Source organism: Paramisgurnus dabryanus, chromosome 21 (assembly GCF_030506205.2).
Source record: "Paramisgurnus dabryanus chromosome 21, PD_genome_1.1, whole genome shotgun sequence".
Classification (NCBI taxonomy): Eukaryota; Metazoa; Chordata; class Actinopteri; order Cypriniformes; family Cobitidae; genus Paramisgurnus; species Paramisgurnus dabryanus.
Genome location: NC_133357.1, coordinates 13951219 through 13974628, shown reverse-complemented (window position 1 = coordinate 13974628; position 23410 = coordinate 13951219). Strand labels below are relative to the sequence as shown.

Sequence of the window (23410 nt, the reverse complement as noted above, 5' to 3'; positions counted from 1 at the left end):
TTAGTGTTACACATCCAGATATTTTCTCCAGCAGAAACATTTACTTCACATTCAAAAGACATAACAGATTATATCTGCGTGAATTTTTCTTAAAACAGATATTTTTAAAACTGTAATTTGGTGTATATGTGTAAATATATATATATATATATATATATATATATGTCGGGGTTGCACACTTGCGAGTTTGTGTGGAAGCTTTGGATCTGTCAGTAAGCGCGAGGACGATGGTTTTCGAGTCTTGTCGCTCTTAATAACTCTTTTAACATCAAGCAAGCCCTGCACTATATTTTCTAATCCCTGCATGTTTCAAAACCGAACCCAAAATGTTACAGGCGCATCTTTGTAAGCATTTAGGGCGGTACACCTCTCAGAAAATGTACAAATAAAAATTATTTTGGATGTGTAATGACTATTTAGAGCAGTGGTTCTCAAAATTTTTCGGTGTGCGGCCCCCCATTCCTTCGCTGCCCCCCAAAAGAAAATTTACGACAAATTTGTTCTAAAAGGTAACATTCTAATTAAACAAAACACATTAAATTATACAAAGTAGTGCTGTTGGTTAGTAGCCTTATATTTTAAGGTTTATTTACACAGAATTCATGATAAATTAATGTATTTTATAAAATGTCATAAAACTGGGGCCCCCCTGGCACCTTATCACGGCCCCCCTGGGGGCCCCGGACCCCAGTTTGAGAACCACTGATTTAGAGCATTGGGATTGTTAGACGAGGGCTTAGTGTACTTATTTTTATGAAAATCTCTAATTTAACCAAATCCGACATTTATACTTTCTTTTGCCTGTAGCTTCGAATTAGACAGTGTGCATTTCGACTCATTTTGCTAGCACTGGTCACATACATAAATCAGAGTCACAGTTTAAAAAAAAAAAACGTTCCTAAAAGACTTTAATTTCATGGAAGACATTTTGGAGATGAAATGTAACCAAGACATGTTTTTATAACTTGTCTGCTCATTCTGTCCAACAACTAAAATGAGAGCTGAAATCAGACGGGGATAAAAGAAGAAACAGGATGTGAATTTAAGTAAACACCCCACAAGCCATAAATCATGACTCAGTTTCCTCTATAATAACAAGGTAATGCAATCCCCTATTTAACAAAGAACGAAAAAGAATCTGGATTAAGCTCATTTGTCACCAGATTTACGTGTCATTAATGCCATTAAACTGCTCATATATCTAGGCCAAGTTTAATTTTGCCAGGAAATCTCACTGGACTTCTAATATTCATCTAATAAGTTAATTATGAGTTCAAAGTGACCACTGCGGGTTGTACTTGTACAATGAGAGTAAAGGAATTAAAGTGAGTGATGAGTTGAATTATACCAAGTGTATGAATCAAAATGAATCAAATCTGAATCAAAGAAACAAAAAGAAACTGAATCAATGAAATTGAATGAAACGGTACTGAATGTTAGAATCAAACAGCAACTAATAGAATCAAATGAATCAGTAGACTCAAATGAACCAGATCATCCAGGGGATGAGTAAATGTTTTATCCATAAATGAATTAAACACAGATTAACTGTGATATAAAGTATCAATTTTTACAATTATTTTTTGGTTGAGTAACAAAACCTTCCCCGTAGCTGGTAAGCATGACTTTGAATTAACCTGAGCTGATGTTGTCAAGATGAGCTTTATTTAAGCACTCGAGCAGAGCCACAGGGAGTCTCAATACTATGCGAGCAGTCTGTAAACTCAGCTTATCCTAACCTTACCCTCAGTTACATAATGACCTCCTATTTGGCTTCCCTGTTGTGCTTTTGTTAATTGTATGTGTGTGAAAGATGCACCATTTCCTCCCCCCGCTAAAGCCCACCATCTCTTCCTCACTCTCATTCATACTGCTTTCAGCTTCAATGAGCATCCAGTATATTCATGGGGCCCTAATAATGTCCTCCTTCTCTGCCCCCTGTACTTAACTGTCTTTTGCATTGTATCATATACTTTATGTAAAACAAATATTTAAGATGCATGCAATAATTGTGAATTATTTATTCCTCTGCCTTCCAAACAGGAAGCTTAAGGGCGAACTGACCTTGACCTTGCGGTATTTTCGAGACTTTTTTCTAACTCTTAAAATTTCAGGCTGTCTTTGATCAGTTCATTCAGGGTCACCGATGAGGCATCATTAACCCAGCGTGCCTTTGTGAACCTTCTGTTCGCTGTTCCTAATAACAGAGGCAGGGTGTTTAAACAGATGAATGGGGTCAGGCGATGAAACGCACCTCTGATCTCAGTTTCTGCTGTGCCGAATACTCATTAAACCCTTCAGCTACCAAGGTCGTTCTTTAACAGACCATCTTAATCCATAATATTTTATTTATAGGCTTTATTTATTCATATATTATCTCTTTTTACACTCTTAAACATGAACTTCTCTTTCTTTTTCTCTTGCTTGTGATTGATTTAATGGATTACTTTACTATTTATTTTAATAAAGCTTAGATTATGTCTTTACAAAGCTAAGTTTATTTCTATTTTACAGTGACTGGCAAGTTTTTATTTATTTAGAGACTTAAATTATCTATATTATCACCCATTAAGCATTTTTTCCCACATATAGTTATTGTATCACCATATGTTAGGTGTTGTTTATATAACAATGTTTTCAATTATAAACTGCAAAGTTTTGTGGTTTAGCTGATCGTTTACACAACAACACTTGTAACGCAAACTTTTAAAGACGGTTTTTAAAGGGCACGTTGTTGAGAATGACACCTTGTCATTTCTGTGTAAACTGCAAAAATGTAAATATGGGAAAACGATGACATTAAGCGCATATGGTAATTTAGTCTATAAGCATGGGCAAGTATAACTAAAACAACAGAACTTTTTTATGTTTTTGTGCTTCTTTATAAATGCTTCTCCAACAAAGTTTAAAATTTTTGTCACTGTACCTCATTGTCCATGTAAGCAAATCTGCTCAATGCTTTATGGTTTTAATTGTTTGTATTTAACGCTCTGTAGAAGAATGCATATGTGCGCAGATGTGTACTGCTTCTTTACAAAGTAACATCGCCATCTACTGGCCTGACACATATACTGCTTTTTCGTTTTTGTGAATTCATGTACATGCAATCTTTTTGACAGTATTGTTGCATGTGTGCTAGGACTGGGCAATTTACTGAAATCGAACCGCAATCGCGATGTGAAATGTTGCGATTAGCAAATCGCGAAAGGATGCGATATGAGAAATATGCAGCAAGGCTTTGAGACCGTCTAACCAATAAAGTGAGCGCGAGTATTGTTCTAAACTGACGAAGGGTTTCAACTTGACGCACGTGCATAGCCTGTGTGTCTCAATGTTTGTTACATACTTGCGTCTGGTTCAGCATTGCAAGACTTTGTGTGCGCATCTCCCACAACAGACAAGGTTTGTAAACCTGACGCACGCGCGCAAGCCTGTGTCTCTCAATGCTTGTTAAATACTCGCTCCTGTCTCCGCATCACAAGACTTCACGTCTCCCAAAACGTACAATGCATTATAAACTTGACACACGCATGCAGCCTAACCGCGGGTTCACACCAGCCACGTTTGAGGTGTCAAATTCACGTCTACCGCATGAAATTCTAGTCATTGAGACATTCACGCAGAAAAACGCCTCATGGGAGGGGCTTCTGCGACTCCGCTCGCTTCCTGTAATCACCTCACTACTAGAGCGAGCTTCTGATTGGTTAACACGGCGCGTTTTTCCTCCGAAGTTCAACATTTTCAACTCACGCGTTTGTTGCAGCAACGCTCAATTCGTGCCATTCGCATGTACTAGACGTGTGAATGAGGCAGAATCGCATCTATCGTGTCGGGCTAAACACCTCATTCGCACCGCAAGACCTCCAGACGCCCGTCAACACGTCTTTACATTGACTTAACATTGAAATCACTTGCGCTTGATGCCTCTACCGCGCCTGTTCTGAATGCAGCATAACAATGCTTACAAGCCTGGCTCCTTATTTAAAACAAACAAAAAGTCTATTTAAATGGGTTGTTTATTAAACTTAAAATAAATTACATTGGACAAATGTTTTACCTATTTTAAAAATCCCAAATGTATTTAATATTTCGATAATTATGAAGTGGAGCATTCCAGTTTTTTGTTTACAAACATGCATACAAATCTTTCCAATAAAACTTGCTGCAGCAACACTCAATTCGTGCCATTCGCGCAAACTAGACGTGAGAATGAGGCAGAATCACGTATACCGTGGAGCCCCAAACACCTCATTCGCGCCCGCAATCACTTGCGCTTGATGCCTCTACCGCGCCTGGTCTGAACGCTGCATAACAATGCTTACAAGCCTGGCTCCTTATTTAAAACAAACAAAAATTCCATTTAACTTATTCAACTTATTTTAAAAATCCCAAATGTATTTAATATTTTAATAATTATGAAGTTGAGTATTCCAGTTCTTTGTTTACAAACATGCATACAAATATTTCCAATAAAACTCACATTTCTTTATTTTTGTTTCCTACTTTTCTTAAAAAAATATTTTTTAAATCCCTGATAAGAAACCAGCAGTTCCATGAGCAGTATTAGTAAAATCTAACCATATAGAAAGGAAGTTGCACATTGCATCTGCTATTTTTTTCAATTGCAAATCGAACCGCAATTTCTGGCAGAAAAATCCCAATTACATATTTTCTAAATTGCACAGCCCTTGTGTATGCAAAATTTTTCAAAAACATTTGTTTTTATTTCACTGTTGTCGTGTATACATAGCCTTAGTGAAATGTTTTAGCTGACCTCTTGTAATCAAGGACAAAGTCCCCAGAGAGAAATCAAACTACTATCCATCTCTTCACTTTTCCCTAGAGGTCACATGCTTAAAGACCATTTCCCAATCTAACCAATGGCTGAACTGATGCAGACAGACTTCAGTTCCCTCTGGGATGGTTGTGGGTGGTAAAAACCTTACACAAATGCAAATTACACTGAATAATCGCTCCTCGTGGACCATTCAATCAAATAGTCTACAAAACCATCACAATGTGAAAAGACCGCATTTACATATACTCTCAAATGCAGGCGAACCAAAATGAGTGCCCTACTTTCACTAGAACTTTCTGGAAGACTGCTGATTCACAAAAACATTTGGTGCGGTTAGTGTCCCTTTAAGAATAAAGCTTTCTGAAGCCCTAAACTGACCCACATAGATGAAAGTTTTTCTCTGCGTAGCTTTTCTTGAACACATCTGGTGCTGTTTGTCATCCTGGCCACAACCATGCTGGCCATCAAAGCGCTCTCTGATACTCTACAGAGCGTAAAAACATTCTTGAATGTAGTTAAAAATAAATAGCAAACCGGGCATAGCTAATTCAAACCGTCACAACTGCACTTCCGCAAGTCTTATACAATAGCACGATATGGGATAAAAAAAGCAAGAGCAAGTGATTTATGTGCTTATGATGCCTAAATAGATTGTTGTCTAGGTAGGTTTTGGGACAGAGGCAAAAAAATTTAAAGGCAAAGACACCAAAATAAAAAAAATGTAGGTAGAGAATAAATTTGGACAAATTGTCAATTGTCTAATTAATCTAATCTCACTGCGTTTTATTCTTTTAAAACATCCTAGGAAAGATGACTCAGATAAGATAGGCTGACTGACATGCCGCATGCTGTCCTCCTGACACAGCCAAACTGTGAGAATCTGTTTTTATCTATGGAGGGTAATTGCAGTTTAGGTAAAACACCTGGGAACCGCCGTGCAATTAAAACACAAGACAATAAAAAAGCACTGTGACTCACTAAGTCATACTTTTTAAGGCGCCTCAACAAAATCTGCACATACTTCACTGAATAATCAATCCTGCATGTTTACAGTGCTATCCATGCGTTTCGAAATGACAAAAAATGTCATGAATCATGTTGTGAATCAGAAGCGATAAATGCAACAACTTTTGAACATATAGCATATATGCCTTTCCGCACATGCTAAGAATAATTTCACGATTAACCGTTAAAAATGTGTATTTTAATACATCAACACTTGGTGTTAGCATAACAGATAGTAGTTACCATGTAAATAATCATAATAAGTTCAAGTGCTTTTGAACTGGTGATAAAATATATTTATGTAAAGTAAAGTTTCTAATTTTACTCCTCTCTTATCTCTGTGCTTTTCTAATGATATACTGACTCACTTAATGACATAAACAAGCTTTATTCTGGGCATGGGGAGCTGGCAGAAATCTCTCCCAGATAAAAAGTGAGAGAGAACCAAAAAGGGCGAGACAGACAGAGAGAGAGATTTATAGTGTTACGGCACCGCACTATTGGTGGGAACTCGGTCTGTTAGTTAGTAATTAACTTGAACTAGTCAAATGAAGTAGAAAATAAGAACAACCTTCAAACACACAACACGCCTTAAGACCACAAGAGACTTAAAAGGAACAGTTTGCCCAAATACAGCATTTTCTCACTATAATAATCATTTACTAATATAATATTTGAATCATTTACACATCACTTAATGTTGAATCTCATTGGTTCTTGCGTGTCTTGCGACAAAACTTACATAAGACAACAACGCAAGAACCAATGAGATTCAATGACATCAATGTGCACACCATATTTGAACTTAAACCATGATGATCTGTATGTTGCCATGAATATGCGCCATACCAAATAGGGTTGTGTCGATAGACGATATAAATGCCAATAGTCAGACATATTCCTTTCATGACGATAATTGGCTTGTTTGCCCATGAATGTTTTAAAGGGGACTTTCCACAAGACTTTAAGATGTCAATGTAAATTATTGGTGTCCCCAGAGTATATATGTGAGATTTAAGCTAAAAATACTTATAGATAATTAATTATAACATGTTAAAATTGTCGCTTTGTAGATGTGTGCAAAAATGTGCCATTTTGGTGTCCTTTAACATGCAAATGAGCTGATCTCTGCACTAAATTGCAGTGCTGTGGTTGAATTGTGCAGATTAAGGGGTGGTTTTATCCCCTTCTGACATCACAAGGAGAGCCAAATTTCAATGACCTATTTTTTCACATGCTTGCGGAGAATGGTTTACCAAAACTAAGTTACTGGGTTGATCTTCTTCACATTTTCTAAAGCATTGGGGACCCAATTATAGCACTTAAACATGGAAAAATATTAATTATTAATTATTATACTATTAACTCTTTCACCGCCATTGACAAGATATCTCGTCAATTAAGAGAAAACGCTTCCCCGCCAATGACGAGATTTTCCGTCTTTCCGCAATACCGCTATTATCCACCAAGTTCCCCTTCGCCAACTTTTTAAACCCGGAAGTATTGCCCTATGGCAAGCGGCTGCATGTCCGTGTCTGTTTTAAAGATCGCTCCGAATGGGATCTCTATGAAAAGCCCGTCACAAAAATTGAATTCTCTCTGCTTTTTGCTTAAAATGTGGTGTTTTTGCAGAAACCTACCCATATTCAAAAGCTGATTACAAAAGAACCACTGAAGGTAGGATGAAACGTTTTTTTTTTTGTTAGAAAGCAGAGGGTCTGTTCTTTCATTTGGTATATTGTATGTTTATATATTTAAAGAAGAACATTTTCTGGAAGGCATTAAACTTTGCTGAAAATCATGAAAAACGCTGGCGCTGGCTGGCAACTTTTTTTTAAAAACGCAGGCGGTGAAAGCGTTCATTATTATACTATTATTATTATCATCATCATCATAGTTTCACATTAACATTAATGCATAACCTGAACTTGCGACACCAACGCCCATGGCATGCTTTTTTCTGACATGAGAGAGCTTTTACTTGTTTTTTGTCCACCAATCCAGTAGTTTGTTGTAGATAAAGTAAATTAGTCCTTAAAATGTGCAAATAAATAAATAAATAAATAAAGGAAACTATTGACCTGCCCCCCGATACTATCGTGTATCTGTGATCTCAAATGCTGACTATTGAGAAACTCGCCAAACACTACTATCAATAGCTAAAAAAGCTTAAAATATTCATTGTTTTCTCACGCAAACATATTGTTTTGCATTCAAAAACCTATATTAACCCACTGGAGTCATTTAAATTGCTTTAATGATGGATGTTTGAGCAGATTTGAAGAAAGTAAGAACTGAAGATGGCATGCCGAGATGGCATGAGGGTGAGTAAATAATAATAAAGGGGTTTCATATATGGATGAACTATTCCTTTATCACAGATGAACCACGACTAGACGAACTCTGATTTGTGTGTTTATGTGCATTTTAAAACCAAAACAATTGTAATTTATGCCATCAACAGGACATATGAAGATGAGACAAACACCACCTACTGACTTTAAAAAGACTCTAACCAACAATCAGGATTAGTGCATGACACTAACTTTGAATTTACATACGTTCTCATTCTCATTTAATACGCTGACAGCTTGTAATGACTTTCTCTTGGATTTAAAGCGTTAGAAATGGTTGTAACAAAGTGGATTAAGTGTGTAATGCGTGTAATTGGCAGGAACAGATCAAGATAAATCAAAAGGTCAGAGCTTCCACGTAATGAAAAAGTCCTTTGTCTGTTCAGGCAAACTGCATTAGAAGCAGTGAAATTATATTAGTGTCACTTTTCGAGTGGCAGATGGTGGATCGCAGCAGAAAGTTTGTTTGCGGGTGGAAAATGCTTTGATGTTTATGTGCTTTAAACACCTTTTCATTTGAGCTCCTTTAAAAGCCCAATAACATTGTCCAAAAGATGGGCTGCTTATTATTATAAGGCCTTTTTTCTATAAATTACTACGTACCATAGTATAGCATGTACTACATTGGTTTTTAGCATGTACAATAGTAATACCATGGTGTGTTGTCATGCACAATTGTAATAATATGGTATTTAAAGTATCTTGCATATTATGTCATGACTGCCATATATCAGTATGTTTACAAATGTACATTTATTATGCATATGGCAGACGCTTTCACCAAATGATGTACAGTGCATTACAACATATACATTTTATAAGTATGCATGTTCCCAAAACTTTTGTGTTCCTATACCAATGCTGTACTAGTAATCTAGTAATCAACCAGTACTACATGATACTGTACCATGGTACCAAAGAAAGACATAAGAAGAGAGAGACATGAAAGAAATGGAGGAGGCTGAATGAAGCCAGTAAACACAGGCATGGACCATGTTTACATGGACTTTCCTGGATCAGCTTGCGTAATCATTTGCTTATCAGCCTGTGAGGACGAACAGTTACGACACAGAAGGTCGTGTGTAAACACTTAACTATCTCTGTCTGTCCTCAGGCTGGACAGTGAACCACTTTCCAAGCTGATGGTGGAACCGCTGCGACCGCCTGCTGTGAGGGTGTCTGGCTAGTATGACAGATTTGAAGTGAAGTCAGGTCTGTGTCCGTGTAAACATTTAAGTCACTGGTAAATTAAAGGACCTGGGCTCTTGTTTTTGTGTATCTGAGATGAGCTCGCACACACAGATGACTTGGCCGGACGGGATGGTGTACAGCGAGCCAGACTAAACAGAGCTGTTTAATTAATGCCATCGCTCAGGAGTGACACTTTGTGTGTCCTTTAAACGCTGATTTTGTTGTCCGTGTCTGAGGTTGAGTCAGCCTTTGTTATATTATCTTTAGGTAATGGTCTAAAATATAAAGTATACACATTGCTTTATAGGGATAGTTACTTCTCTCATAATTAACTCAACCCCATGTCAGTCCAGATGTGTATGAAGGCTTTTCTTCAGATAAACACAAACAATGTAATAAAAATATTAAAATACCACCATCTTCTTATATGAGGTCAACATAAAGAAATTCCAAGATTTACAAACATCCCTTATTAAAGTAAATGAAGAGTTTGGTTCAAAAACGCAATTAATTCCATTTTGAGGATTTTCGGTAGAAATTTGTTTTCTATACCAAGAAAGTGACAAGATGAAAACCACTATTTTCTGTTACAAACTTTCACATAGCATCTTTAGGTAAAAAAAAAAAATCAAATCCAAAATTTGATTTTCAACGATTTATTATAAAAACTGATTATTTTTTTCCACAAAATGCAAGTTTTTTTCAAAATGCTATAAATCTTTTGAATCAATATATAAATGTGCATTCATCTATATTCATTTATAGATAAATGCCCATTTATATATTGATTCAATAGATTTTAGTTGACTAGTGGTATACACTGATTAACACTTACTTTGTCATATTAAAAACAATGTCTGTAAAAACAATGTTTGCGTGAACGTTTTTCATAAGATCACCTGGGGTCAATGTCGGGAGAACAAACAACCGTAATTTTTCCGTCTCCCGAATGCCTCTCGCGTAAGATTTTGATGGCTTACGTTTCTTTCCCCTCACGGAAAACCACCACAGGTTTTTCAATGCCATCAAAAGTATTCTTTTGTTTTTGTTTGTTTGTTGATCACAAAGTACAAGACGAGGAAAATTAGGATTCTGTGTGTATTCAACGCGCCGCCATTGTTGTTTACAATGCGTGTTATGGTGCGCTGTGATTGGTTAAGCGGATTTATTGCATTCTGCAGAAAAGGAGTGGTGCTTATTGCTTGTTTTGGGAAAAAAGGTAGAAAAGATGACAGAATAACACGGCGGATATCGGATTTTGCATAAAATTAAGAATTGACTTTTAAATACTGACCTGATACAATACTGATTTTGGCGATAACTAAAAAAAAAAAGCCATTAATCGCGTTTTGAAACCAAACTCTTCAAATGTTTAGTCATACATTTGTGAGAGAAAATGTGGCATAATGGTTAGAGAGTCAGGCTTGTAACCCTTAGCGTTTATTAATAATAATATTATGTTTATTTTTCATAGCGCCTTTCAAAAACCCAAGGTCGCTTCACAATGTTACGGCTTCAAACAAGCCCCAACCAATGTATTTCAGCTCTGCTGTGACAAGGCTAATCAAAACACATCTTTCTGCTATGTCATGTCTGCAGCAGATAAAGCAGCACACTCACAGATATCTGCAGCTTCATCAGAGCCGTCGGGACAGTCCTTCTCTCCGTCACAGCGCCAACCTTTGGAGATGCAGGTTACCTGGTCTTTACAAACAAACTGCTTTGGACTGCATGTCTTCGGAGCTGAAAACAAGAAACAGATTATAAGTATGTACTCTAAAAATCAAAACTCTCTACCAGTTCAAATAAAAGTGATATAGCAATGTTCACTACTAGCCATTTAATTTTAAATATCAAATATTTCCTTGTGGAATAATGTTACCAAATCTACAAAAAGCTAAGATAATGCATATTTTCTGTTATAAAAAGGTTAATTTATGTAAGGTATTGTATGTTTTATATGTAACACAAGTATGAGATACAGGGGGCTCCAAAAATCTCCACGAATCATTAAATGTTTTTCACAACTCGACCACATGCTGAAAGCAAAGCAAAAGACGGCTATTCCAAACCCTAAAATCTTAATCGACATTGGCTATTGAAAAACCCACATTGGTCGACCACTAGAAGGTTCAAGCAAGTGTCGTTTTTTAGGGAAACATTTACATTAAATAAGGCAAATACCTCAATGAGACTGAACTGGACTAAGTTTTGGGAAGAAAAACCCAGTGTATGCGGTTACAGGCTTTGCTGAGACTCTCATTCATCATGCCAAAGATGACTGGTTTCAACACAGCAGAACAGCTGGGTCATCCCGAGTTCACAACCAAGCTTTATGTTTTAAGACGACATACTAAAATGCTGTAGTGTAGAATTAACCTGCTTATTTCAGCATAGGTGCAAGTTTGCTTATTTTCTGACGTTGATGTTTTGACCATAAACAGTGGTTTTGCTACTTATAACCTGAAAAATGTTTGCTCTCTACGTGTGGACAGAGGCCTTTTGATTACTGGTAGGGTGAGCATGCGTCAGTTCTGTCTAACCCCAGGGAGAGTCGGGCGCTCAGGGAAGTATTTTTGCTCAGTCAGTCTGTTGAGACTGTTGAGGTAAACCACAGATCTGGATTTGCCCTTCTGCTGAGACTGGTCCACTTAGCTAGAAGTCTGAGAGATACACAACGAAACCACAGCTGTAACGAAACCATTTTCAGTCGAACGCTTTAAAAAAATCTGCTTAATGCAAGCATTTAGGGAAATGTGAGAAAATTCAACTAAGCATAGAGCTAGACTCCTAAAGAAGAACTTACTAGCAAAACGAGACAACATTTACATTATGGATTTGTCAGACCTGCAGTACAAGGTATACATTTTATCAGTATGTGTGTTCCCTTGGAATCAAACCCATGACCTACTAACAAAATGCTTTAACAAATAAGCAATGGGACCACCTAAAATAAAATTTTCTAGTTTTTCTAAATAAAAATTATTTTAAATAATTAAAATAAAGTTATCCAAAGAAATGATTTGAGAACCGTATTTAACAATTTTATAGTTATAAATAAGGTTTATAATTAGGGATGCACCAATATATCAGCAAATATTTGGTATTGGCAGATATAAGCAATTTTCAGATATAAATAGCCCCTATGGTCCAATTCAAGATTTTACATTTCTTTTGGTGTGTAAGTGTGTATTATTTCATGTTAACGATATGCAAAAGGTACATAAACCAAAGTAAACGATGACGCAAGTTATCATCTCCAACGTAAATCTCTTTTTTTCGACTACAAGATACACACAGATTGTTGGCAACAGTTACCTTCCTGGGATTGGTGACATAGACAAGACCGACATTTAATAATTCCATCCGCTTCGTACAGCTAATCTGTACGTTGTGATTGGCCTGAATACCTCTGACTTCCGCCAGAAATTTGACGCTCATGTGACTGAATCTTTCAAACATGGTAAGGAGCGTCACATTTCCGACTGACATCAGAGGTATTCAGGCCAATCACAACGTACAGATAAGCTGTCCAATCAGGGACACAGCACTTTTTAAATCAATGAGTTGTGTACAAAATCAGTGCGTTTCAGGAAGAGAGTGAAATCTGGAGCTACAAAAATGAACAGTATGTGGAAAATAATGTGTTTTTTTTAACCATAAACAATGCAAACACATTGTATTATACCAAATACACAAATTAATGTTGTTTTTAGCAATGAAATAGGGCAGCCAATGATTAGTGTAGATTATATCCAGTATATATAATATGAAATAAATAGTTATATTACTTTATAAATAAATATAATAATTTGAAAGGAGTAAAAAGCAAATATGATTATCAGATGTGGATGTCATTCCAAGTAATCCAATTTCTGTATCTGCACAAAAATTTTGTATCGGTGAATCTTTATTTAATGATTATTTGCTAACCAATTTACTCTTGCAATTCCTTCAAAATGAGTTTTTTATGTAAAGGGCACTTTATCAAACAAATGGTGCTCCTTTCACAAACTGATTTCTTTATTTTAACTGGTCACCGTTTCCGCCACATTTGCACCAAACATTACACGGTCTACAACGGTTGTGATGGTGCTACATTGTATCTCAAGGAGCAGTTGGGCATTGACGGGGACAGCGTTAACTATCTGATTGTGATTCTCAGCAGGACTTCCCCCTTCCTTCTTCAACGCTTACCTCCCTGCAAACTTGGCAGGCGGAGAGGTGTTTTGGAAAAAGAGGCAGGGGTAAGCTGCGAGGGGGAGAGGATGTGACTGCAATCGAAAGAGAGAAGAGGGATGTTGTGTATAGCACAGTCATGTTTGTGTTTAAAAGTGCTGAGAAAGCCAGACCACTGCTATTATTCTCCGATCTGCACTTCTTAAACTGCTGCTGTATACTATAGGCACGAGGTAATTTATTCATGATCACATGATGGGATAAAAATGAGTGAAATACGGTTGCGTGTAAATGAGGGGTGTATAATTGGGTTATAACTTTTTTTTAGGTCCCTTCTATCTACTGCCTTAAAGGGGCCATGGCACAAGACTTTTTTTAAGATGTGAAAAAAAATTTGTGTCCCCAGAGCACATATGTGAAGTTTAACTCAAAATATCATATAGATAATTTATTATAGCATATTAAAATTGCCACTTTGTAGGTGTGTGCAAGAATTTGCTGTTTTTGGTGTGTCCTTTAAAATGCAAATGAGCTGATGAAGTGCAAACACTGATCGCAATGATGGTGGTTTGTTGCAATTGAAATTCAATTGTGCTGTGAATTATTTTCTCTCTCTCTCTCTCTCTGCACTAAATGGCAGTGCTATAGTTGGATAGTGCAGATTAAGGGGTGGTATTATAATAATAAGAGCTCCTTATGACATCATAAGGAGAGCCAAATTTCAATGACCTATTTTTTCATGTCCTTGTTGTATGGTTTACCAAAACTAAGTTACTGGGTTGTTCTTTTTCACGTTTTCTACGTTGACAGAAGCACTGTGGCACTTAAACACGGAAAAAGTTAGAATTTCATGCCATGGCCCCTTTAAAAAATGACCTAACTGTAAAGTTGGTACTCACTTTCCCACAAAACACCCAATTATTTTGTGAAACTACTTGGTGTGTATGTATATTATATCATTAATAATAAATATCTTGTAGTGTTCCTGTAGCTGAGTTGATAAAGCATTGCATTACCAACGCAATGGGTTTGATTTCCCAGGGAACACACTTGACTTAATGATAAATGTATCTATTTTAATTGCCATGTAAGATAAAAGTGTTTGCTAACTGCATAGATGTAATGTAAAAGTTTCCTGGATGGACTATTTTATGAGTTTGACACAGTCTTGGCCTAAAATAAGGTATCTAGCTATCCCACACCATATAGAATTCCCAAAAAAACAAAATTTTCCAGATTGCAATAAACGCAACACATGTCAACATTCAACTCTTTACCCCTTCCCCAGAAATTTTGCAGAACTAGGCTTTGGTTCAGTCCACCAGTTCAAGTCTCAGAGCTTTAAGTCACAAATACAAAAAAAACCATAAAATATATCTCTGATAACAGGTACATACATAAAAATCAGGAAAGGAGCCAACTGCATTCCATTTAAGGGTGCAATCACCTACATAATAAATATGAACCAATAAAATTGATTGTTTGATGCTATAAACACATTTGCCATGACCTTTAGCTCTCTTATAATCCAAAAACGTTCCCATTCCCAGCACTGAGGCCACTGTTTGTGCAAAATATCCGAAAAGGGGCACTAAATTGAACCCACGTTTACACGGCAGCGTCTAATTGGAAGTTGTGGGGTCGTTAGGGTAACCGAGCGCTTTAGCAACTTTTCCCATAGAGCTTTCCTTCTTTCAAAGCGCACTGAAATATCTCGGACGGACAGAGATGCGGATTGTTAATTCAGACCCCCGCTTTATTTTTCAAGGGCAAAGCCAAACTACTGACAAGTTTCTGAAGGTGCAAATCAAGGGGGATTGTTAATCATTGCCGAGCATCTGGGTCTATGGTGGGGAATGAAGAAGGTCTTTATTTGTCCCTCTGGGACTGCACCCAAGTGCAAACATCAGGAGCATCCCAAAAGGTACACTGGCCAGGATTCCTCTGGGGCCTGCAGAATAACACCGCAATAAAAGATCTTTTACAAAGAAAACCAGTCAACGTGAAAAAAACTTCACATTGAACTGGTTCTGTATGCTTTGTTTTGTGCATACTGGAGTGTTTGACAGCAGGCACCTTTACAGCTTTAAGGGTCACCTATTGTTTACTCACAATCTTTCTATAGCAAACTTCTTTGACTTTCTTTACTAAAGGTGAAGTTTGATAGACTGCCTGCATTTTATACAATAAAAGCAGATGGGGACTAGGAGCTGTCAAGTTTCAGAAATAACAAATAAGCATTATAAAAGCGGTCTTGTGTAGTATATCAGATCTGAATCCTTATAATACCCTTGCGTAGGTGAAAGACTGAAAGTTTCTATTCAATAAAAATCTTCCCTTTGAAATGTTTTGTTACAGCCATTCACCTTCATTGTACGAAAAGGCAGTTTCAACATTCTGCTATAAATAACCGCTTTTGTGTTTTATGGCAGAAAGAAAAATGCATGGGATTTAGAAAGGCATGAGGGCGAAACAGATTTTTTTAATTCTTGGGTGACTTGATCCCTTTCAAAAACATTTATTGTTTCTTGAAATCCTGTCCAATATCAATTTCAAACAGTTTATAAGTATGCTCTGCAATTTTGTTTTTCTGGGACAAATCTCTGTGGTGTATTAGTTGAGCCGAAAGAGGTCAGTTTGTAATGAGTTAAAAATTCCAAAGAAATGAGGCTAAAAACCAATCGTTCACACATCAGTTTCCTGTGTGTAGCCACATAGCCTCCAGGCTGAAAGCTAGATGAAATCCATGTTGACTTTAATATGTAAAGAACCCTACATTGATACAGTGACAGAAAAATACGCAGTACACTTTAAAAAGGTCCTAATATCATGTATAAATATTTATACATTTAATACATATGTAACACCACCCCAGACCCCAGTGACAGCCTGGGACCATTTTTTCTGACAAGATGTACAAGATACTATTGATTGCCAATTCCGTTCCTACCCACATCACTATATTTTGTATATCTCCCTTAACTCTCTGATTCATATCTTATTATCAGATAGATCAACAAACAGAACTGACTTAATCAGATAAGAGAGACATAGAAAATGCAGTGCTGTGGGTCCGGGGGGGGCGACTAAGGCTATAATCAGAATATCACAATTTTGATTGCAATAACAGTCTTGGTCAATATCAAAATAATATTCAAATAAAAATTCACACTAGTATTTCCAGGACTTAATGTCAAGATGAGAGTATAAGGGATCTTATAGAGTCTGACCTCATTGCTCTCTGGCTGCAGCTGTTATGATCTTTTGCATTTGTGCCTTTTCTGAGAGATAACATGGGACAATAAACATGTTGTGACTAAAGTGAAAGCACAGCAGGACTTTGGTCCATTTATGGAATACCCGGAATGCAGGGCGTATTCACACATCTGCTGGACAGCATCATGCATAGAAATATATATATATACTGTATATATGTGTGTGTTGTGGTGAAACTAAGAGCATGTGCATGCATTCAGGAAATGCATTTTTACTTGATTCTGTAGACATCTCATGCAGATGCCAGAAGTGTCTGCCATGATTTATAGAACAATGCCTATATGAATAGTAGTACTATCTACGGTATAAGATGTACTGTTTAATTTAAAAATCGATGCAATAATCAAATAATTAGCTATTCCAGAAAATGTAATATATTCAACCATCTGTTTATATTTTCCAAAACCCTTGATGATAAAGTCCAGACATCAGGAAAATATTTGTCTATACTCACGTTTTCTATTTTATAATAAATGGACAAAAAATGCACAAACCAGATGCAACAAATGGAGAAGGAACAGCTTTTCAAAGAACAAATAATATTAATGTACATTTTTGTGTGGCCATATATATGTAAGAAACAACAATATGGATGTGACAATTCTAAATGCTGCATTACCTAACTATGGAAAATTATTAGAAAAATGTTTGAAGACTTCAACGGAGATCTTGCACTTGTATGTAAATAGATGCTATATTTGGCAGTTTTAGACACATAACTGCTAAGTACGGTTTCACACAATGCATACGTGAACTGCACGTTTGCAGCACATGTTTTAAGCGCTGATGTTAACAGGTTAAAGCATTCACACTGCACATGAAGAGCTAAAGCAGCAGTGCTGCAATCTGCAGCATCCATACATAATATCTATGGTTTAAACTACCTTCCGGTAGCGCCGCCATCTTAGTCGCGTCCGCATTCAGGATGAGATCTTACACAGCCTACGGAGGCTACTCTGCTGCTGCTCTGTGCCCCCGCCCTCCGAAATTGTCATACGTCACTAAGAAAAGTGCGTACACTACGCTAATACTCTCTCCTGAATACAGAGGAGTCTAAGATGGCGGCGCTACCGGAAGGTATTTATTTTCGTTAATAAAGTTTTAAATATGGATATTTCTACAACAACATCGCGCGGATTACCCTCAGAAGACCTCCATCATCCTGGAGGTTCTCCATCATCCTGGAGCCGTTTGGGTTTAATTTGTGAAGGATGGACGCACTTTTTTTGGACTTGAAGGTTGTGGACTATGGGTGGACCCTGTAACATTACATTTAATTAACTGAAAGATCTCAAACATTTTCTAAAATATCCGAAAATGTGTTTGTCTGAAAAACGATGGCCATATGCAACTCGGACAGCTTGGGGGTGAGTAAATCATGGGTTTAATATCATTTTTGGCCAAACTTTCCCTTTAAAAACTTTTGGTAAAAACTTTTTTCATGGTAAGCTTAAAACTTACAATGAATCTGAGGGTAAGTAAATGATGACAAAAGTGTCATTTTGGGTGACCCTTTCATTTAATATACAAGAAGTCTATAAAGTTTTCCTCAAAGTTCATTTCCAAGCTGAAAGTGAACACAGTGAACCAGACAAGGAAAAAGACTTTCTGAACTCATCCCTGGCTTCCAATTTGGGTGAGCCTCTGGTCTGCTGCTGTACCATCTTTCTATGTAATGGGCAATAGGGAGGCCAGCTGTAAGGATCATGACCCACTTTCCGTCCCTCAAGTCTTAGCTTCCCCCACTCGGCGCACTGCCCCTCCAAATCAACTCCAGGCCCCGGCCACACATTCCAGCACCATTTAATTGATTTCATCTGCAGGCTCGTCCTCTGTGAGGATATGGGCTCGTAAAGTCGGGTTCTTTGGTTTGACTTGGGACTCTGGAAGCCACTATGGAATTTTGGAACGGAGTCAAACTTTTGCTCGAAACAACAAGTATATCAGGGTGGTACTGAAATCTTTACAGTCCCTTAGTGTTTTATTACTACATATTACGTTGCATTGCATTCTTAGGAGAAATTCCTGAAGGTCCTGTTTGTAATTATAAATTCGTACTGAGTCAAGCAGAGAGGGAAAGAAAAAATGATGGAAAGACATCGGAGTCAGGGCTGGTTCCCATCAACTCTCACTGCTTTCCACTCTTTAGGAATGTCCGCCCACATAACGCATCTGCAGGTGACGGAGGAAGCTAAACATAGCATGTAAACGACACCACTGAAGTTAAATTTCTGAATTTCTTCTGAAAACAACGGGCTCCGTGCTAATGTACATGTGATGCATGGGGCAGATGCTTTCATTGGAAGCGACTTACGGTGAATTGAAGTTTTATATTTATCAAAATGTATCTTCCTTGGGTATCGAATCTACAACCTTTGTGCTGCTAACCCAACGCTTTACCAAATGAGCACAACAAAGCAATCCACTATGTTGCCATGCATTTACAGGGTGAAGGTCTTGGATAGCATATGGGTTAAAATGAGACCACTTTGGGTGTATTGAATGTATTTTGTTGCCAATTCCCGGTGCCAAACTCAGCACAGTGACCTCCCAGTGATACATCATCACACTGGGAAGGGTCAGAAGTCACCTTCATTTGAAGAAGTATGATGACAAACTTACTGTCAAGACACACAAAGTATGGGGTGAAACACCCAGACAATCCAACAGGAGTTCCTGTGCATCACTTTTATGTGTTTTCCACTCACACATTATATGGCCTAAACCCGAAAGCACAATCCTCAACAATCATTCACAACGTGATCGAATATGAATATAAAAACACCAGCTGAACATCTCTGCTCGCACCTTGAAGAAGATCTCTATGTATACGGACAACATGAGTGTTTACAAGCTCGCTTTGTGAAGTTAAATGGTGACCATTTCAGACTGAAGCTAGTTTTTGTAGATTACAGTATAAATAGCATGTTGGTTAATCTGTATGAAGCACCAATTGATGTAATCAAAATAACCCCAGAGGCTTTTGGTTTTGGTCAGATTCTCAACAGGACCTTACTTCTGTTGCACAGTAGCTTACTGTTGCATTTCACCATGATAATTTGGGTGAATAAACTGTAATGTACAATCAAACTTTGTATTCATGTTTGCAAAAGGTGAAGCCGTATATTTGGTACCCTGAAATTCTGTTTCTGTCTCTCAAAGAACGCTCATATCCCTGCCTAAAACTATTTTATACTGCCGTATTCAGGCCAAGTGATTTCATTTACGTAGGTCCTCGGTGTCTATGAACAATACAAACGCATATAATGGCTTAATCAGGTTATAGAGAAGATTCATGGAACACTAACTAACACAAACACATATGAGTCAGTGTTGTTTTATCAATAAAGACATCTGAATCTTCCTTTTCAAACTTCACATTGGGTTTATTGTATTTTAAAACACATGAAACTGGTAAAGCAAGCTTTGTCAACTCTGTAACCTTTTACAGTTAGTGCCTCAAACCAAGAACATCAAAACTGACAACTATCTTCCCCTACCGTAGCCCACCTTAATTCTTACAAGAACTTCTTTGTGGTATCTAAAACAACAGATAAGGAGGAGAATAGGTCATGTTATGAAATATAGTGCACAATATGGACATAGTAACTATTGAACATTGCATTTATTTCCATTTTACGCTTCCTTTGGCTTGGTTTCTTTGTAGGCAAATAAATTTAATTGAAAGGCCAAACTTCATCCAACCACCTCCAATGCACTTACAAATAATCTTTTCATAAACGGCCTCCTTACGGTAAAGAAATAAACTGGTGCTCTTTCATTCATTTAAATCTTTAGAATCTTGACAAACCGTTGCTTACGCCCAATTCAGTGATTCACAAAGATATCACAAAGGGTTTCTCATCGGATTACAATGTTTGTATGTTTTATATCTCGGCACTGCGCATGAAGCAACAAACAGGATTTATCTGGATTGTTTTTCAGTACAGAGAAGCAGTTCAGACATGTTACAAAGTGGAAACTAAACCACTGAAACTATTAAAGGTGAAGTATGATATCCAAAGAACACCTGTTTGTTCCTAATGGTGGTAATTTTAAATAAACAACATAATGAATGATTACAAGTCAACCACAAAACGGCTCTCAAACACAATGAGAGGCTTCTTTGAAAAGGTTCTTTTCGTGAACTCTACATGTAAGCTTTAGTAAAATGCCAATTAAAAGGATAGTTCACCCCAAAATGACAATTCTGTCATAAATAATGGTAACCATCATTTATTAAAATATCTTCTTTTGTTAAAAGCACTTAAACAGATTTAAAACAACATGGGGGTGGGTATTCCTTTAAATATTCTGCAGAGACATCTGCTGGATTGTTTCACTCATGATGGCATAGTCATGCATGCAAAATTTTTACACAGACCCCATATATGACAGGTGATTATAGTTTTACATTTTTTTATGTTTTTTATTTCAGTTTAGTTTTAGTTCTTTTAAGGTGTGTTTTGATTTCGTTTCTATTTTTTAAAAATCATTACTTTAGGTTTATAATTGTAATATCGTTGTAGTGGTGGTCAAAAGTGTACATAAATCTGGAAATGTTCAAAATGTGAGAAGATTAAGTAAAAAAAAAAAAAATGTATTTAGTCATGCCCTGAACAAAGCCACCAGCAGGGAAGCTTTTTTGCTCCCAATTGTGGTTTCAAATAGGGATGCACCAATACCACTTTTTTGGAATACGAGTACTTGCATTTCAGTACTTGACGATACAGAGTACTTAATAAAAAACATGATTTAAATTTACAGGTAACAGCTTTAGTCATATAATTTAGGGACTAGTTTTTCAGTTTGTTGTAAACTCTGTGCGCCTCTTTGGACAACACAAGAGGCATTAACCCCTTACACGCCGCTCAAACATAAACATTTCTCAGACCGTGGTATCGATCCCTGGTATCGGGGGAATTTTAACAAGTACTTTAGAAAATGTGGTATCGAGGGCGATACCCGATACCAGTATCGGTATATCCCTAGTTTCAACATATACAAAATTATCAACCTAAAAAGCATACCAATTGAGTTTAGGGTCTTCTAAAGAGTTGTGAAATGTTTAACTTTGGGAAAATGCTGCGCGTCACAGTTTTTTTAGCTGTCCAATCATAGTAGAGGAAGGGTGGGACAAATATCACACCAACCAGCACATCTTACTTCTAAAAACTTATGTCTGTCTACAACGACTGAAAATCAATACAAAGTTTAATGTTTTGTCTACGAGTGTCCATATCTGTACCAAAAGACATTCCTGGACATACACTCATATCACATTATTTCAGCGGACATTCTGCATCATAGCAACCAAAAAGCCTCGGATAACACTGCCAAGCAAGCGCCAGATGTCGGACTTTTTAGACATGTTTAAATGCTTTGGTGTACAGTACATTAAAACAATAAATCCTATCTTAATGGTTTGCCAGCAGAAGAGAGGTTGTCTTAACTCTTTCTCCGCCATTGATGAGTTATCTCTTTAATTAAAGGAATATTCAACTTATAAGATATAAGAGAGCCAAAAAGCCAAACCTTAGCCGTGGAAAGTAAGTATAATACGTGAAAGAGTTATACCATGTCAGTGTGGGATGTCGAGGCAACATGTCAATTGGTCTAAACATTTAAGCAGCCATGTTTGTGCCTTGTACAGTTGAAGAAAGAGGCTGATCAATTTCCACGACCTCTTTAAAACACTAAAAATAAGACATGCTCAAACATTACCCATATTTAGTAATATAGGATATATTCACATGGTACTATAGCACCTAAACGAAGCATTTGCTACCCACTTATGTTTCCTGTCTAACACAGCTTATGTTTCCTGTCACTAGCACATCAACAGCTCCCAGCTTCTTCTGTTTTGCTACATGCAGTCATGTCCCCCTGCTTCCAGCAGCTGAATAGGATAAACACTAATGCTGCAAACAGTAAACACCAATTACAGCAAACTCAGCCCACCACTATCAACAATATCCTTTCATCCTCAGCTATACACGCATGAACCACCATAGAAGAAAAACCACGTCTAGTCAGTTATGTAAATCCGGGTCTAGCCCTCAGTTGCAGATAAAACCAGCGGGTTTCCCAGGAAGAGGGATGTTTAAAAGACGGAGATTAGAGCATCCGCAGGCTGTGGGTGCTGAGACTCCCGCTGCGCAATCTATTGCCTTCCTTATTTCAAAAGATTATTTCTGTATGGCGACTGCCTAAAATCTGATTTCATTATTTTAAAAGGAATCTGGGATTCATACGATTTGGCTTCGAGTTAAGCAGCACATTAAAATATGATTAACTCATTGTAAAAACAAACTAAATTGTGCTTACAGTACACAACTGCACTTACAGTAGAAGTCTAGGAGGCAAGGCATTGCTGAGGAAATTCTGGATATAGGAACTTATAGTTTAAAAAAATAAAGATGTTATTTTAGCTAAACTAAAACACCTAACTGCTCAAGTCAGATAAACTAATTTAGCGTTACCAATGCAATAGCAGTGTGTGGGATTCCTGAAAGCCTTTATTTGTATCCTCAGATTGTGCAAAGATCATTACCAGATTTACTAGATTTTCATGGTCATGACAAGATGCAGACAAGTTAGGTAAGTG

General features: G+C 37.1%; 1 protein-coding gene across 1 annotated transcript in view; it reads right to left on the bottom strand.

Moving 5' to 3' along the window:
* Positions 1-23410, bottom strand: part of lrp1ab (low density lipoprotein receptor-related protein 1Ab) — a 116491-nt gene that overhangs the window by 88934 nt on the left and 4147 nt on the right. Inside the window, exon 2 of the mRNA XM_073813038.1 lies at positions 10969-11091. Coding sequence (XP_073669139.1) covers positions 10969-11091 — 123 coding nt within the window. The remainder of the gene's footprint in view (positions 1-10968; positions 11092-23410) is intronic.